Source organism: Gopherus evgoodei, chromosome 8, assembly GCF_007399415.2.
Source record: "Gopherus evgoodei ecotype Sinaloan lineage chromosome 8, rGopEvg1_v1.p, whole genome shotgun sequence".
In the NCBI taxonomy this organism is placed as follows: Eukaryota; Metazoa; Chordata; order Testudines; family Testudinidae; genus Gopherus; species Gopherus evgoodei.
The window spans coordinates 16744962-16763895 of NC_044329.1; the positions used below are offsets into that span (position 1 = coordinate 16744962).

The window sequence follows — 18934 nt, forward strand, 5'->3', positions numbered from 1 at the left end:
GGGTTGGAAGAGACCTCAGGAGGTCATCTAGTCCAACCCCCTGCTCAAAGCAGGACCAATCTCCAGATTTTTACCCCAGTTCCCCAAATGGCTCCCTCAAGGATTGAACTCACAACCCTGGGTTTAGCAGGCCAATGCTCAAACCACTGAGCTATCCCGTGGTCAAGAATTTCAACTCTTGAAGGAGATATATGTATCGTCTTGTGGAATTTATTTTGGATTACCATCTCTCTCTCATTTTTTGGCCATTTATCACACAAAGTCATGTATTGTGTGAAAACCGAGCTAAGCATTCTCACAAGAAGGCATGCAGTTAGAATAGGGCTCTGTCATGACTCAGATATTTTGCGAAGCAGGAAGATAAAAGGCTACTTGACTGCAAGTACTTGAGGAGTGTGGATATTCCTAAGTAAGCTTGCTTCGTCAAATGGGTTATTGGTTTTTGTTAAAAACAAAATAGTGATATGAGGGCAATGTAACAAAGAGTACTGTCAGGGTTCCTTCCCCACTCTGAACTCTAAGGCACAGATGTGGGGACCTGCATGAAAGCCCCCTAAGCTTATTCCTACCAGCTTGGGTTAAAACCTGGTACTCTGCCACCATCATGTGATTTAACAAGAAACAGGGAAAGGACCATTTGGAGTTTCTCTTCCCCCCAAAATATCCCCCCAAGCCCTTACATTCCCTTTCCTGGGGAGGGTTGAGAATAACCTAACCAATTGTGATCAAAGACCCAAACCCCTGGATCCTTGGACAATGGAAGTAATCAGTCGGGTTGTTAAAAGAAGGGTTTTATTAAAAATAAAAGGTAAAAATCATCTCTGTAAAATCAGGATGGAAAATAACTTTACAGGGTAATCAGATTCAAAGAGCCCAGAGAAACCCCCTCTAGCTTTAGTTTCAAAGTTACAGCAAAACAGGGATACCCCCCTCTAGCAAAGGAACATTCACAAGTTGAGAAAAACAAAAACTAATACACCTTGCCTGGCTGTTATTTACAAGTTTGAAATATGAGAGACTTGTTCAGAAAGATTTGGAGAGCATGGCTTGATGTCTGGTCTCTCTCAGTCCCAAGAACAAACACCACCAAAACAAAGAGCACAAACAAAAGCCTCTCCCCATTCCCCCCCTCCCCCTCTAAGATCTGAAAGTCATTTGTCTCCTTATTGGTTCTTTGGGTCAGGTGTCAGCCAGGCTACCTGAACTTCTTAACCCTTTACAGGTAAAAGGATTTTGGTGTCTCTGGCAAGGAGGGATTTTATAGTATTGTATACAGGAAGGTTGTTATCCTTCCCTTTACAGTTATGACAAGTACTGATCCCTGTCACTATATTGGATACTTAACAGTTCAAAAGTTCACTTAACCAGACTTCTGGTTTGCCACATGTCATTTTATAATTAAGGGTAACTCTTCACTTAATATTTTGTTAATTTTCTTTGTTTGTTAGATCAATACAGAGCCATTATTTAGGGTTTCAAACAGCTACCTTCTGCCACTCAAGTTTCATGCTTTGTTTTTTGTTTAAAAACAATTGCAAATTATTTACAAATTTACATCCAACAAAATATATTTTACATATATCTAACAATTTTGGTTATACACATATATTCGGGATATCTGCACCAATAAGCAGTGTGGTATGTTGTCTGGATGTACAACTGTCATCATCCATGTCCAAGAAAGATTAATTCAAACTGAAGCAGGACCAGAGAAGGGTTACTAGGGTGATCAGGGAAAGGAGAACTTATCTTATGACACAAGACTAATATAGCTTGGCTTAGTTGGCCAAGCCAAAACAAAGGCTAAGGGGAAATCTGACTGCTCTCTATAAATGCAAAGAAGGTAAACAAGGAGAGAGAAGAACTATTTAAGAAAAAGCATAATGTTGACACAAGAACAAATGGATATTAACTGGACATGAATAAATTTATGCTGGAAATTACAATAAAGTTACTATCAGAGGAGTGTGATTCTGGAACAGTCTTACAAGTAATGGGTGCAAACAACTTAACCAGTTTTAAGATGGAATTTGATACATTTTTGAATGGCATTATATGACAGGGTTGCCTGCAATAGCAGAGGAGCAGACTATGACCCAGGAAGTCCCTTCCAGTCCTACATTCCTATGTATGCCTGCAGGGGCGGCTCCAGGCCCCAGCACGCCAAGCATATGCTTGGGGCGGCAAGCTGCTGGGGGCGCTTTGCCAGTCGCCGTGAGGGCGGCAGGCAGGCTATCCACCGGTCCCGCGGCTTTGGAGGCCTGTGGGAGGTCCGTCGAAGCCACGGGACCAGCGGACCCTCCGCAGGCAAGCCGCCAAAGGCAGCCTGCCTGCCATGCTTGGGGCAGCAAAATGCCTAGAGCCGCCCCTGTATGCCTGGCCGTAAAAGGCATTAATCACAACAATTCAATAGAAACACATCAAGCTTAAATAGAGAGCTATGCTAATTTATTAGTAGAAAAAGTTTGCTGTGCTTATCCTTGATACTAAATGCTAGGGAAAAAAGTTTTAAAGCAGCTAACCACTACAACTGTAGCTGATATGGTTTTGGATTTCTCAGTAGCCATCTATGACTTAACACAAAGTAACCCACACTAGTACATGTGTACCTGTTAATGGTATATTTTCTAGAAAATTTAGGACAAGGTTTTTATTGACCAACATTTGTATTAATTTTCCACAGCCTGCACAGAAGGCTCTCTCTCTCCACCCTTCCCTTACTTCAATTTAGGAAGCACAAATCTACTTCATTTCAGTTCTCTGTCCTTGATCTTTTCTTCATTTGCGTTTTCAAATGGCCCATCATCTTCCTAAGTGATATGGCATATGTAGGATGTTTTCCCCATCTCACTCATAGCTAGGTTCCCACTGTCTGAGGTTCAGTGAAGGAAAGAGGGCAAGGGATATCTGTGTGTGTTGGTGGGGGAATGGAATGTCCTAATTTTTGTGCATGTGTTGTGTCTGTGAATAACAGGACACTGGTGCATAACAGTGGATTGTTAAAAGACAGAGTATGATAAGAGATATAGCTGTCGTAGGAGAGGAAGGAAAGATTAGAAGAAGCACACGAAGAAAATCTTAATTTTTGCCAATAAGAATGTGGGAGTATACCATAAAATAATGAAAAACTATTTTGAACATGTTAAGGCACTGCTCAGATGCCTGCTTATGTCATAAAACCAAATGATCATTGTCTGGGGTTCAGAGACAAATAATCCATTCAAGTATTTTAAGTTACCTTCTAGATTCATGCCAGCTTGAAGACATTTCCGGTAGCGACAGGCTGGACAGTTTTTTCTTCGAATTTTGTCAATGATACAATCATTTCTTCCAGCACATAGATAATTGTGCTGTCCTGTATTTACACAAAAAGAAAGTATGTACAGTTAAAATAGTGAGTACATTTGTCCAGTTAATTTTGGTTTTAGAATTAAGATATTGGGAAGTATATCATGTACTGAATCACCACACCTCATTTTTAGCAGACTTATTATAATAATATTGGTATCCACAATTTCCCATCATCACACACATTTCCTAGGCGAGATATATGAAGAACTCAATACAAATAAATGTTTAAAAATTCTGTTTCTTTATGACCAATTTAGGTGGGTTTTAAACTATTTTTCTCTTAAATTTATCACAAGTCATCTACTGAATCTCTTCAAATTCTTTATAATGCTTTTTATAAAGTCACAAAAATCTGTAAATATTTGATTCTCAGATGATAGTGAGGGAAGAGGAAATTATCAAACAGTCTAAATATACCGTGTAGCCTCCTTGAGAGAAATTTGATAATTAAAATTAAAAATAAACACTCATAAAGCAGTCCACTTTAAAATACTTAACTTTACTGCTTATAGGAAAATAAGATTTCTGAAACAGCAATATGTAGCTCTGCATTTCTGAGATTAAGAGAAGCCAGATAACACCCAGTCCAACTGTCAGAAAGGCCAGTTTGAGTGTGTTCATTTTTAAATTCTTCAGAAGATACTGATTTTACTACTTTTAAAACATGGAGGAGAGAAGCTCCTTGGGTTGAGCTTCTGAAGTTGAGAGACTAAATCCCTTGGTATTTTTATGGGTCTATGGATCCAAAACTAAGCTGACCTTGGAAGCCTAGAAAATTGAACTACATAGTTTACAGAGTTGCTTCTCTCCATGATGCATTTCTCTGCAGTGTTAAAACAGGAGGAACACTAGACTATATATTAATGAGTTTTAACTGTGACTAATTTTCTAAAGATCTTTTCTTGTTCAGAAATAATTGTCATCAAAGGACAGCTTCTTCTCCAGTCTGAAAACTAAAATAGACTCTAGAAGCAGAGCTTTCTTCAGCTGGTCTAATGCTGTTGATCCATAGGCTGATTAAATGGTAATTCTAAAATATAATAGTCAATGAATAAGAACTGAATCCAATTTTTGCTCTAATGGATTATTACAGTCCTGATCACTGTCCTGGCAATTTTCACATAGCATTCAACTATTGCAGAATATAAATGGGAAACAGAAGAAAGCTTTTTATCTTTGCATTAGGGATTCAGCAAGTTTTCTAAAAGTACCTGTGAATTTAGTATTTTTTGCTACAATGTATCATCACCATTATCACCCCTCCCATGAAGCAGGCAGAGGCTATTTCAGTCTGTTTATTTAAAAATAGGCACAAATTGTTTAGTGAAGTAACTGAAAGCCCTACTGTAGTATGATTACACTAAGGAGGTAATTTCATTATAAAAACTCTTTTGCAACTCCCTCTGAGAATAAATCAAGTGTACAGGAAATAGATTGAATTCACACTTACTTAACTGGCTAGCATTTAGAGTCTGCTGATTCTATGCCCAGTTTCTGGGACAACAGATAGAAGGCTTCACCTATGGGAGGGCAGTCTGAGAATTTTCTAAGGTGAAAACAAACATTCAATTTTCCCTGATATTTAAGCTATGAAAACTGCCTGCTTAGTAGCAAAAAAGTTTGATTAAAGAGTGTGTCAGGTCAATGTGTGTAATTGGCTTTGAAGGTGGGGTACAAACATTATTAGAGTGGCTTCACTCAGGCTTACTTCCTCAGGCAGTTCACTGATTTCTTGGGAGCTTTTTTCATTCCGTTTTGTACAAGCTCCAAAAATCTTCCATTTGGAGAAGAGGAAGCAACAGGGACCTTCAGTTACTATGTTCCATCCAGAATGAAAATAGTAAATGGACATCTTGTTCTCATTAGTAAATATGTATGTAAGTATGTATACAACTGGACACTGCAGATCTGCTAAGTAGAAGAAATACCAATCACTGCAATAAGATGAAAAAAGAGTAATGTTTCTTGCTTTCTCACAGAGATGCTGAAATTCAGAATATGAATATTGCAGAACAATTACAGAGGATGTCCCAGGGTAGGTAGTCTTTAGGAGCTGCTCCTCTTTTCCTGACACATGGTACCACTTATGGTGCTGATGCACTCTCTTTTGCAGTCTACTATTAGTGATTAGCAATCATTTCTTTTTTAGATGGAATGTTCCATTGATTCTATGGTGTTGCAAACCTGAGTCCCTGCATTAATATTTTGGAGTGAACAAAATTAAGGTGATTGCACACTGACCAGCTTCATGAAAGCCTGGAAGCTATGCAAAGGTACAGAGTTGGTAATTAAAAACCAAACTTTTCAGTCACCTTTGTAACTAAACAATGGCAATTCAAGCAATACAGTGTTAAAGGTAGCTAATAATTAGAGATCAAATTGGAAAATTTTTAAAGAGCGCTTACTGCAGATATGAATGCTTCAAATGTAGTGCTGAGGACTATATTGGACCATGATGGGAGCAGTGAAAGGTTGTTGTTGATCTAACCACTCTTGCATTATCAATCATGCTGCAGGCATGCTGCGTCTGGATATCAGAACAGACCAAACAAATCTGCTGATCCCCACAAAAAGGTCACAATATAATTTACTGATTCTGTTTCTTTTGAGATTCCAACACCTTCCCACTCTTGCTTGTGTGCCTTTTCTCAAGCTATTTCCTTCTCCTGAAATGACACTCCTCCCAACCTTTCAGTATATTCAGTCTCCTTTGAATACCTCCTCAAAACCCACTTGCTCCATTTGGGTCTTTGCCAGTCTCCTCCACACCCTCTTCCACTACCTTTTTTTCAATTAAAGAGACTATCAGGACTTCTCAACCTATTTGCCCCTCCTCTACCCTCTCTCCTTTGTCAATGCAGAGCATAAGCATAAATTCTCAGTGATGGCAGATGACAGAACAAGAAACAATAGTCTCAAGTGGGGCAGGTCTACGTTGGATATTAGGAAATGCTATTTCATTGGGCGGATGGTGAAGCACTGGAATGGGTTACCTAAGGTGGTGGTGGAATCTCCATCCTTAGAGGTTTTTAAGGCCCGGTTTGACAAATCCCTAGCTGTGATGATTTAGTTGATGTTGGTCCTGCTTTGAGAAGGGGATTGGACTAGATGACCTCCTGAGGTCTCTGCCAACCATAATATTCTATGATTCTATAAACTCTTCGCAGCAGGGATCAAGTTTCTATAAGTCTATATAAATGTGTTACGAAGTGTTTCGATGATATAACTAATAATTATTACTATTATTGGAATCCTCTAAAAAGGAGATGCAGTGTATGTGAGTTTCCCGTATACTTACAAATAAAGACTCTGACAGGTATACCATTTAACCAAACTGTACAAGGATAAAGATTATTTCATTAAAATACAGTAATCTGCAAGGATTACAAATGAAAGGTATTAAAACTGCAGTTAAAAAAGACCTTTACTTCATATAGTCTAAATGACATTTAAAAGTTTAAATTACAAGGCCTGTCATGTCGGATCTTATCCCACCACAGTTCATTCAGGAGCGTCACATAGCCAAAGCTGGCTAATTAAATGTCTCTTCTTAAAGCAGCTCCAGAAAACTGAAACAAGCACACAACCCTGTGGGCCTGATTTTCAAAAGGGTATGGCATCCTGGATCCCCCTTCTGAGAACAATGGCAACCACTGGGTGCAGAGCACTTTTCACAATATGGCCCTGCTCTTTCAGGTTTACAGTATAGCAGCTACTACATATGCTGTGCACCAAGGAAGTTCTCTGTCACAACCCAGTCCAGTCCCATCCTCTGAATGGACACCAGCCTGTTGTGAGGAGATCCAATCACTGATGACCACGTGTGCCAAAGCTCCCTAGGTCTGGGTAGTGACTCATCCTTATTAATAGCTCTGGGTCACTCAGGCACACTCTCCCTCTTGGCAGCAGGGTGGATAAAAATGGCTGACTTTTTTTGTATATCAGATTTTTTTATTTAAATTAAATATTTATTTTAAAAAAAATAAACCTACTTAAAATTATATTTGAAATTATAACCTCTACTAAGGCCTAAACTTAGTATAATCTATTAAAATAATTTAAATTAAATAAAAAATATTAAGAATTACGTTTGCTACCAAGCTTTTTTTTTAAATTTTTTTTTTTTTTTTTTTAAAAAGAGTCAGACCACTGGACTGGTGGAAGTAACTGCCTAAGCACCTGAATTTAGAGCTTATGACGTGCTAAACCAGCTTTCAACAGCAGTAACCTCTTCTGCAGGTCCAGAAAGAGGATTTTCTTCATTTCAGTTTATTAAACTAGTTTAGTTCAATGACTAGTTGAGAGGATGAGATCTCCTAATTCTAACATCTTGAAGGACATGGTGACCAGAAATAATCAGTTCAATTCACTAACTATAAATCATACTTCCTTTGCTTAATAAATCAATTATACCTCTACCCCAATATAATGCGACCCGATATAACACAAATTTGGATATAACGCGGTAAAGCAGTGCTCTGGGAGGGGGGAGAGGGCTCCACACTCTGGTGGATCAAAGCAAGTTCAATATAACGCGGTAAGATTTTTTGGCTCCTGAGGACAGTGTTATATTGGGGTAGAGGTGTAGTTTAAATATAAAACATGCTCTGATAAATGTTCTGATAACCTTTTTCTTATGCATGTGGAACATGTTAGGTAGTTGCATTTAAATAATCAATTAATTTTAGAATGCTGTTTTTGTGCATTTTAAATTGAATTTCCATCCAAATAGAACTTTACACAAAGCATAAATAAACAAAATTAATTGTCATTTGGTAAATAAGAAGTGCATTACTCATCATTTTCTTGCAAAATAAAAAAAGTAAAAAATTAAGAATCTGAATAAATATATGTTAAGCTATATATAGTGTATCTGTCTGATTAGCAAAAAGAAGAACCCAAATATGCCATATAAAGGCTATATTTAGTTGCAAATCAGTCAGTAAGGCGTTTGACACGGTTCCGCATGGGGAACTGTTAGTTAAATTGGAAAAGATGGGGATGAATATGAAAGTTGTAAGGTGGATAAGGAACTGGTTAAAGGGAAGACTCCAGCGGGTCGTCTTGAAGGGTGAACTGTCAGGCTGGAAGGAGGTTACTAGTGGAGTCCCTCAAGGATCGGTTTTGGGACCGATCTTATTTAACCTTTTTATTACCGACCTGGGCACAAAGAGCGGGAATGTGCTAATAAAGTTTGCGGATGACACGAAGTTGGGGGGTATTGCTAACACGGAGAAGGACAGGGATACTATTCAGGAAGATCTGGACCACCTTGTGAACTGGAGTAAGAGTAATAGGATGAAATACAATAGTGAAAAGTGCAAGGTCATGCACTTAGGGATTAATAATAAGAATTTTAGATATACGTTGGGGACGCATCAGTTGGAAGCGACGGAGGAGGAGAAGGACCTTGGGGTATTGGTCAATAGCAGGATGACTGTGAGCCGCCAATGTGATATGGCTGTTAAAAAAGCAAATGCGATTTTAGGATGCATTAGGTGAGGTATTTCCAGCAAGGATAAGGAGGTGTTAGTACCATTATATAAGGCGCTGGTGAGACCCCATCTGGAATATTGTGTGCAGTTCTGGTGTCCCATGTTCAAGAAGGATGAATTCAAACTGGAACAGGTCCAGAGACGGGCTACTAGGATGATCCGAGGAATGGAAACCCTGCCTTATGAAAGGAGACTCAAAGAGCTTGGCTTGTTTAGCCTGGCCAAAAGAAGGCTGCGGGGGGATATGCTTGTTCTATATAAATATATCAGGGGGGTTAACGTTAGGGAGGGAGAGGAATTATTTAAGTTTAGTACTAATGTAGGCACGAGGACGAATGGGTACAAACTGGATATTAGGAAGTTTAGACTTGAAATTAGACGAAGGTTTCTAACCATTAAGGGAGTGAAGTTTTGGAACAGCCTTCCGAGGGAAGCAGTGGGGGCAAAAGACTTATCTGATTTCAAGACTAAACTTGATAAGTATATGGAGGGGATGTTATGATGGGATAGTTTAATTTGGGCAATCGATCTTGGATTATCACCAGATAAGTCTGCTCAGTGGTTTGCGGGGAGATGTTGGATGGGATGGGAACTGAGTTACTGCAGAGAACTCCTTCTTGGGTGCTGGCGGGTGAGTCTTGCCCACATGCTCAGGGTTTAGCTGATCACCATATTTGGGGTCGGGAAGGAATTTTCCTCCAGGGCGGATTGGCAGGGGCCCTGGAGGCTTTTCGCCTTCCTCTGCAGCGTGGGGCATGGGTCGCTTGCTGGTGGATTCTCTGCATTTGAGGTCTTCAGACCAGTTTTGAGGATTTCAATAACTCAGTCCTGGGTTAGGGGTTGTTATAAAAGTGGATGGGTAGGGTTCTGTGGCCTGCCTTGTGCAGGAGGTCAGACTTGATGATCATATTGGTCCCTTCTGACCTATGAGTCTATGGATGTCTCTTCCTAATGTCAGCTCTCCACCAGGCGAGAAACACCTCCTCCTTTTCCGGCCTTGTTATACATTAAAAACAAGCTATGCATATACCAGTTCAAGCTGGCTCCCAATATAGGACACACATACTCAAACTGTGGGCCCAATCCACACATCTCTGTTATGCTGCATTCCACACTAGGAAAATTCTGTGCTTACCTGAAAGTTTCCTGTCTTCAGGCAGTAAGGTCCACAGATCAGTCATAATGGATATTTCAGCCTGCTTGCAGCTTGAAGGCCGAACCAGACCTGTCAGTCACTGGCAGAAGAGGAATGTCTCACCCAGAGAAGCTGCTGTCAGTTGAGAAAACTTCCACAGCCAGAATAATTTTATGCTAGTTTTCTAAATTACAGATTAGGCTAAATATTCTTTGAGGAAAAAAGCATAATCTCTGCTATGCAGAGAGAATGGGAAATTCTCCTTAACGAAACAAATCCAAGCCTTTGGATTTCAATTTCCATCTGCATTCTGGATGATCCATTTGTCTCCAGTGTGGGCTATATCTGTGGACCTTATTATCTGAAGAAAGGAAATTTTACATATATCCTCCATCTTCTTCCCTTTGGCACTAAGACACGGAGAAGACTTCTGCCAAAAAAATGGCATGGTCTAAAGACAATATGATAAATATGTAGAAGTTGGTGAATGTATGTATTGATGGCTGCCTAGCAGATATCCATTCAGGAAATACTCCAGAAAATGTATCACTTTGTGTGTGTTTCCATGTTTTCTCTCTGTACAGAACCCTGATAAGAAAAATTGTCCTAGGACAGGTAAAGGTGAATCAACTTTGGGAAGCCATCCCCAGCCCCACCAAAAACTGCCATCCGTATGCACACCAGAACAACTGTCTATGGAACAGTACAATGGGAAATGGAGATAAGCCTCCGTTAGGTATTTATTCAGATGTATCGGACAGAGCTCTGCTATGTGTGCTCCTGACTATCTGTGGCTAAAAATAGCATGCAGAATAGGCTGTATGTCTCTGATGTGAAGTAGATGATGGATAGTTTCATTCAGGTCCTGACATTTCTGTGGGGCTGCTAGAGACTGGGAATAGAACAAAGTTGTTCTTCCTATGATCCTTGCACAGCTCAACAGAGTATCCCCTTTGGACAATGTCTAGTGACAACATTTTTTACCAAAGCTATAGGTAGCCATATGCTCCCAAAATAAAAAAGTCTGGCACCAATTGGGGGTCTAATTCCAGACAGGGTTGGCTGGAGGCCATGCGGATAACTCTGAGGCAACTGATAGCAGCTAGTGGTGTCACCTCAGCCCTTGTTCTGGCTACCACTTGCAAAGTGGTATTTTTTCCTGTTATACTTCAGAGACTGCTTCAACTTTCCAAAAATCTGTATTCCTTCCTATAGTGTCTGGCAGGAGCCAGGACTGCAAGACAGCTTTTCTGATAATTCTGAATAACCTTACGTTTTCATAAAAGCTTCCCATTATATCACTAAGAGAGCTGGGAACTGCTTTGCCTGCAAGTTTAATTTCAAGGACCAAAGCCCCACATACCTGTGTGGAACAGATTTGTATCCCACTGTTTTCCAGGAAGAAGCCCTTAGAGATATTCTGGTTGAGAATAACGTCCCCTCATGTTAGCGTTGTTTGTGAAAGACAGGTAGCCAGCTAGGATGATTCACCTCAAACTGAGTAAGAATTGCTGCAAGCAAGACATCACACACCAAACCTTTTCATCTGCCCTTTAAGAGCTAGCATGATTCTTCCAAGGCAGGATTGACATTATGTGGCTTAGGGTGTGAGAATTATGGTAAGCTTTTAAATAAAAATATCTATCTAGCTAGCTAGCTAGCTAGCTATCTTCCCCAACAACTGCAACTTGCCCACATCTTTCTGCTTGTCATATAAGGAGGCAGAATCTGGTCCATTTCATAAAGCTTGTGTATGCAGCCCAAAATCATATCAGTGCTTTGGGGGCGGGGGGGGGGGAAGGTTTTAGCTGCCTAACACATGTTAAGTTCAAATCTATTCTCTCTCTCTCTCTCTTTTTTTTTTTTTTTAATTAATTGTTCCCTTCCTGGGATCAGGGAGAAATCTTGACAGTCATTTATCACAATGCTGTCATCTAGTGATCTCAAAAAATACATATGCACATTTCTAGAATACAACAGGTTGATGAGCATGATTATTTACAGCAAATGTTGTAAAATTGCTATAATACTATTATGGGATCAGCTGGTGTACAGTATACTTAAATGTTGACCTTCAAAATCACATGCCCTATATAAAAGTTTTATTACATATTAACACACACAAAGTACATAAAAATGACACCAACCCCACAACCAATGAAAGAAAAGCAAACAAAACAAATGATACCAAGCCAAAAACAACAATAAACCCTCTCACACTCTCAGTGAATGGGTGCATTATATAAATGCAAATGTACTCCATGCTTTAGGTACTCACACCACTATCAATTTTATTTTACTGGAAATAGTCTTGATATGAGAAAGTTACTTTACAATAACTGGAAGTTCCTCAAGATGGGTGGTCTCTATATGTATTCCACTGTGGGTACGCATGTGCTTCATGTGCCCAGAGTTGGAGAATTCTGAAAGCAGCATCACTTGGCTCGTGCATGCATCCTCACTCTCCTCATGGCTCCAACCATGGAGATAAAGGGTAAAAGTAGACTGACCATCTCTCCAATTCTTTCACTACCACAAATTCAAGAATGCAGAGGTGAAGGAGGGTGGGTAGTGCAATACAGATAAGGACCACAGACCTTGAAGAATCTTCACTTGCAATAAGGTAAGTAACGTTCTCTCTTCTTTGACTGCTTGTTCCTATGTCTATTCCACTGCGGGTGACTGATAAGCCGTACTCAAATAGGAGGAGGATGTAGGGCACAGCTATTTGAAGAACCACTGTCCCAAAAGATGTGTCACCTTTTCCTTGGTGCTGAAGAGGAACCCGTTCTATTGCTTCTTGTTGTAAGAGGACAATTTCTTGTTTGAGAATCTCCTCATTACAATGGCCCCTGAAAAGGGCCAAGAATGAAGGATTTGGAGAGAGCAAGGGGGTAAGTTCAATTGCATAATCGGAATGGATGAAGATTAACACCCACTTGTCCATTGTTATTGCACTCCAGGTCTGGAAAAAGAGTGCTAGGATGTGCGGGAATTAGCAGTTGGTGGTATCATGTTTGCAGCTCTTCAACTCCTGTCAAAAATATCATTTGGATGGGGGCGGGATGATGCTGACGCTGGCAGAAGGTGCAGAGAAACAAGACTTCTGAACCCACGGCTCCTTACAGAGTGGCTTATAAGGCTGCTGGTGGTAAAGTGCATGAGCCAACGGTTTAGGTTTGTATGACTGCCTGTTGACTTTTCTCTTGGGGACACTGTATATATTCCCAAGGAGAGGAAGGTGGCCCTGGAATCCTTTAGAATGTGTAAGGACCCATCTATCTTTTGGTTAAAGAGATGGGTTTCATCCAAAGGCAGGTTCTCCACAATGTTCTGGATCTCTCTGAGAAATCCCAAAGCATGAAGCAACGATTCAAGGCACATGACAATGGCTATTGCTGTTTATCTTGAAGATGCGTCTGCTGCTTCTACCACTGACTGAAGAGTGGTCCTGGAAACCGACTTGCCTTCTTCAATGAGAGTGTGGAATGGAGCTGTCATGTTGGGGAAGCTTGTTGATGAAGTCCGTGGATTTGGAATATTTCAGGTAATCATACTTAGGCAACAGTGCTTGGTAATTGGCTATTCTGAACTGAAGGTTAAAAGAAGTGAAGACCTTCCTTCCTAATAAATCTAGGTGTTTACCCTCTCTGTCAGCCAGAGTAGACCTAGGGTATTGCTGTCTAGAAGTCTCCATAGCAAATTGGATAACCAAAAAGAGTTAGGTGCAGAATGAGAAGAGAAATTCTGCCCCTTTTGGCCGGAAAAAAACCCAGCATTTTTCTGCTCTCGTAGGGATAGGGGCACTAGTCGCTGGGGTGCGCCAGACTGCTCTGGCTTGTTCCAGAATGGCTTCATTAACAGGAAGCATTATTTGGCTGGATCCAAAGGCCTGAAGGTGTCCAGGAATTTATGTTGGGGATACTGAATTTCCTCAAGGGAGATCTGCAATGCCACTACCATCCTATATAACAGTACCTGGAAGTGCTTACGGTCACTGGGGATGTGTGTGTGGGAAGATATTGGAGCAACTGCTTCATCCACAGATGAGGACAGTTTTGTCAGTATCAGAAGAATTGCTTGATCTGGCTCAAAATATTCCCCCTCCCCCCTCCATGGGGTCAGACGGAAGCTCTGGATGTCCTCTTGCAGGAAAAGGGTGAACTGACTCCCTAGTGGATCACATCAACTCCACAGAGTGGTACGGCCCCAATATGACCAGTAAGACAATTTAAAGTATGGTTGTGGAGGTCCCCACAGCATGGGGTACCAACAGCTGTGAGGCAGGGTGCTGAGGTGCAGGTTGGCTCCAGACTAGTCCAGGTTCCTTTTTCAGAAACGTAAGCCTCAAAAGGAGGAGACATCAGTTCCTCAGGGGTTCAGAGTCTACTGAGAGAGAAAATGCCAATTCTGGATCCACAAGTGGTACTGATGGTCCGGCTGGAAGGAAACCATGGCTGGATAATGGGATGGGGGCCACACTCTGCCTTTAAGCTGCAACTCATGAAGGAAGGACCTGATGGTGATGGAGATTGGGGGATCAGGGAGAGCAAAGATGTCATCAGATGGTGCATGAGACTCTGCTGCCCCTGTAGTGTGAGAGGTCCTGTCTGTCCGAACCAACAATATAAAGCACTGGAGTGTGGAAGCAAATAAAGCAAATATAGTCTGTCCCACACTCAGACACGTTAAAGCTGGTATTATCAGTGTCTGAAGGTCCTGATGGCTGCCCTCTGTTGGTGCTGTCAGTTCCCAGTGTTTAGGCTTAATTGGTGCCGGATGAACTGATGCTACAAGAGCATGCTCTAGTACTGAGAGAACATTAGATATGTGGGCTTTCCTGTCATGACCATGAGACTCAGGATGTTCTTTGTCCTCATGGGCTAAGTGGGAAGATATGCTTGGCTTACGCAAGGTTGTATCCAACTTCTTAGATGTGGACCTCGAGGAGGCTTTGCTCTTGTGTTTATGAGAATGCTCCCTACCTTCTTGACAAGACTCCAATGGATCTATGGGAGTAGATTCCCTTGTCTAACTCAGATCTCATGGTAGGAAACACAATCCTTGCTGAGTTAAGCTGCTGAATGGGGTTGCAGGAAAGGTCCCCCAGCCTGGATCTGACTGTGATCTCATAGCTTTCTTCATTAAGTGCTTGTAGCGAGGCAGTGGGATACCCCACAGTCCCACTGAAAGACAAGCCTCCCCTAACACCAATGTGGGCGGAGCCACTGAGTCCTGCGCCCACCTCTTAGAGGTCACGGCGCAGACCCGGAAGTATAAAAGCTCACCTGCAGAGCTCACTGAAGAACCAGCCGCCGCAGAAGCCAGACGTCTGCGACTGAGCTCCCTCCTGGGAGACAGCAGCAGGCCGCAGCCAGCCGGAGCTCACACCCAGCCAGCCGAGCCTGCCCCGCGCTCGCTGCCCCACGGAGGACTGGCCAAGCCTGCCCTGTGCCAGCTACCCCAAGGAGGAGCCGATGCTGTTCGAGACAGCCAAGGGAGCTAGCACGACCCAGGTACGCTACGAGGGGGAGTGTGGAAGTAGCCCGGGGGCAGCGAACCCCAGTCTGGCTGCAGGACTGCCTGAACCGATGTCAGTGTGTTGCAGCCAGGATCCCCACTGACAGCAGCAAGTCTTTGCTGCTGCTAGGGCCCCGGGCTGGGACGCAGTGGAGTGGGAGGGCCTGTGTCCCCCCTGCCACCCACTCCTTGGGTGGCAGACTCCCCCTTCTCCCTGGCCTGGAGAGGCTAAGACCTCCTGCTATGGAACTGCTGACTCAGCCCCTGCTTAAAGGCCTGAGTCTCTGACTGCTTGTTTGCTGCCCAGCCCTGACCTAGGGCCTGGGCCGCCATTTGACTATTGACTCAGCCCCCACTCCAAGGGCCTGAGCCCCTAACCGAGTGTGCATTACTCCCCGACCGCAGAGCCGACGGCCGGTGGACTAGAGCGAGGCGGTGGGATACCCCACAGCCCCGCTGAGAGACGAACCGCGGCAATTTCTTAAGACAAATTCCTGCACTTCATGGTACTACTGGGAAAAGTGCACCAGATACTGCACTGTGCCATGACACAAGCTTCCCTGTGGCAGTACAGGCAGCACTGATGGTCATCACTGACTGAGAAGGAGCACGGGCAACAAGTACAGATCCTGAAGCATGCAGACCTCAATGTAGTGCAGCACCCTTAACATGATATAGGAGAGTAATTCCCCAAGAAGGGGGACTACCTAACTATAAAACTTAGCTAAAACTATTGAGTAAAATTCAAAACTATTTACTATATATTTTTACAGACTGAAGAACAAAGGAAGACAAAGATCCAGACACGGGAGGATCTCACAGAGGTCATGTGGCGGTAAGAAGGAACTGGAGAGGCGGTTGGTCAGCTCCGGTTTTTACCTCCCCAGTTGGAGACACTGAGGATAGTGAGGGCACATGAGTGGACCAATGGACACTACTTTCAAAATTCTCTGACTCCGGGCACATGGCGTACATGCGTACCCACAGTGGAATATATATAGGGCTCAGCCTTTGTAGAAGAAATTGTTAATTTCCCATAGGATTCTAGGGAACAGCAAGGATGCCTGCAGATTATACACATAATTTTATCATTTTTAACAGATAATAAACTCTTCAAAACACATCCTACCTTCCACAGCTCTTTTGAAGAACACTTTGCAGCTGCCGCAGGTTAGGACACCATAATGACATCCAGAGGCTTCATCGGAACAGACCAGGCAAAGCTTGGGAGGTGGTCCTGTCGCTGTTGAGGTGGTGGATGGAGAAGAGCTTACATCAGATCTCACTCCAGGGCTAAAAAACAAATAGGAGGGAAGAAATTTCAGTCATACTTCTTGGAAAACCATGTCAAACATATTTCATTCATAGTCACAAGAGGAGTCACATATGTTGAATAACTTCACTAATGTATTTACATATTATATTTTGCATTTACACTTTTTAAAATGATCATCTTTGTTATGGATTAAGTACCCAGTGATATGCAGGTATTAAAATGTTGTATTGCTTATATCAGAATAATTATTAAAACAAACAATATTATTTTTCCAGTCTATTAATTAATCACAGAAATTCAGGATGGAACTTTACACATCTTGAATTAGTTTCCCACAACAAGTCAGCCAGCAGGTATTTCCAGACTTTAATACATACTGAAAATTAACCCCTGTATTAATAGAAGTAATGGACCCACTCGACCCAGGAGCTTAAACTAAGATATTTAACAATACTAAGGTTCCCAGATATCCCTAACGGGGAGGAGGGGGAGTTGTAGAAGTGAGCAAGACCTTGTTACTCTTTAATCTTCTACCCTAAGTTCCTCATACTTTGTAAAATCCTCAAGGTTTGTTTTTTTTTAAATATTGCTTTAAATTGGTATTTCCCAAACTGTTGAAAGTGCAGTTTCAGGAATAAAACCCAATTAAGTGCCACTGCCCATTCCATGAGTTGCTAAAGGCCTGCCCTTCTTAATTTATGCATTTTAGCCTCATTTTCCCCCTCCTCTCTGCCTAAGTGAGTCCTACATCAGCCTACCTTCACTTTATAAAATACTTATAAATCTTCATACCACTTCTCCTTTCTTATACATTTTAGTGACGTGAAACAATTAAAATATCCTATTTGCATCCAAGTTAGCATCAGCTAAATGAATGGGACAAGTCATAGCTAAGTAGTATTGTTCCAGGTTTTCCAGCAGATACTGCTGCACCATGCTTTGAAGATTTTCTTCACAGACAAAACCACCAGAGACTTTCCAACAAATAATACTGTCATAAACAGATACTTAAGGGTTAATAGAACAGGAGGACTTCATGTCTCTTTTGCCTGTAAAGGGTTAACAAGTTCAGTGAGCCTGGCTGTCACCTGACCAGAGGACCAATCAGGGGACAGGATACTTTCAAATCTTGAGGGAGGGAAGTTTTTGTGTGTGCTGTTAGTTTTTGGTGGTTGTTCACTCTGGGCTCAGAGGGACCAGATGTGCAACCAGGTTTCTCTCCAATCTCTTTGATACAGTATCTTATATGTCCAGAATAGTAAGTACTACGTAGATAAGGCGAGTTAGGCTTATGTTTGTTTTCTTTATTTGCAAATGTGTATTTGGATGGAAGGAGTTCAAATTTGTTTTTTGCTGAAAGGATTTTAATTTGTACTTGTATACTTAGGTTGAGAGGGTATTCCCAGTGTCTATAGCTGAAAGACCCTGGAACATATTCCATCTTAAATTTACAAAGATAATTTTTACTGTTTTTCTTTCTTTAATTAAAAGCTTTTCTTGTTTAAGAACCTGATTGTTTTTTTATTCTGGTGAGACCCCAGGGGACTGGATCTGGATCCACCAGGGAAATGGTGGGGAGAAACGAGGGAAGGGGGAGAGAAAGGTTAATTTTCTCTCTGTGTTAGGATTACTTTCTCTCTCAGGGAGAGTCTGGGAGGGAGAAAGAGAAAGAGGGGAGAGGGTGAATTTTCTTCTCTGTTTTAAAATTCAAGGAGTTTGAATCACCGTAAACTTCCAGGGTAACCCAAGGAGGGGAAGCCTGGGAGAGGTAACGGTGAGGGAAAGGGTTTACTTTCCTTGTGTTAAGATCCAGAGGGTCTGGGTCTTGGGGGTCCCCGGGCAAGGTTTTGGGGGGACCAGAGTGTACCAGGCACTGGAATTCCTGGTTGATGGCAGTGCTACAAGTACTAAGCTGGTAATTGAGCTTAGAGGAATTCATGCTGATACCTCATCTTTTGGACGCTAAGGTTCAGAGTGGGGAATTATACCATGACAAATACTAATACTACAACTAATAATAATACATACAGAAACATCTGGAGAACAAGTAGGAGGCCTTTGCTGTAGCTGGTCCTTCGTATCCTCTACCAGGGAACAGTTAACCTGTTGGGATCACCACTGTAGATCAACCTTGAATGCTAGATAGTATAATTCACA

At 41.8% G+C, this 18934-nt stretch overlaps 1 protein-coding gene across 3 annotated transcripts in view; it reads right to left on the reverse strand.

Moving 5' to 3' along the window:
• NR3C1 (nuclear receptor subfamily 3 group C member 1) overlaps window positions 1-18934 on the reverse strand; it is a 160344-nt gene that overhangs the window by 41728 nt on the left and 99682 nt on the right. For all 3 annotated transcript variants that reach the window (XM_030574184.1, XM_030574183.1, XM_030574185.1), the window contains exons 3-4: window positions 16631-16794; window positions 3239-3355 (exon numbers count right to left, since the gene is read on the reverse strand). In XM_030574184.1, coding sequence (XP_030430044.1) covers window positions 3239-3355; window positions 16631-16794 — 281 coding nt within the window. The remainder of the gene's footprint in view (window positions 1-3238; window positions 3356-16630; window positions 16795-18934) is intronic.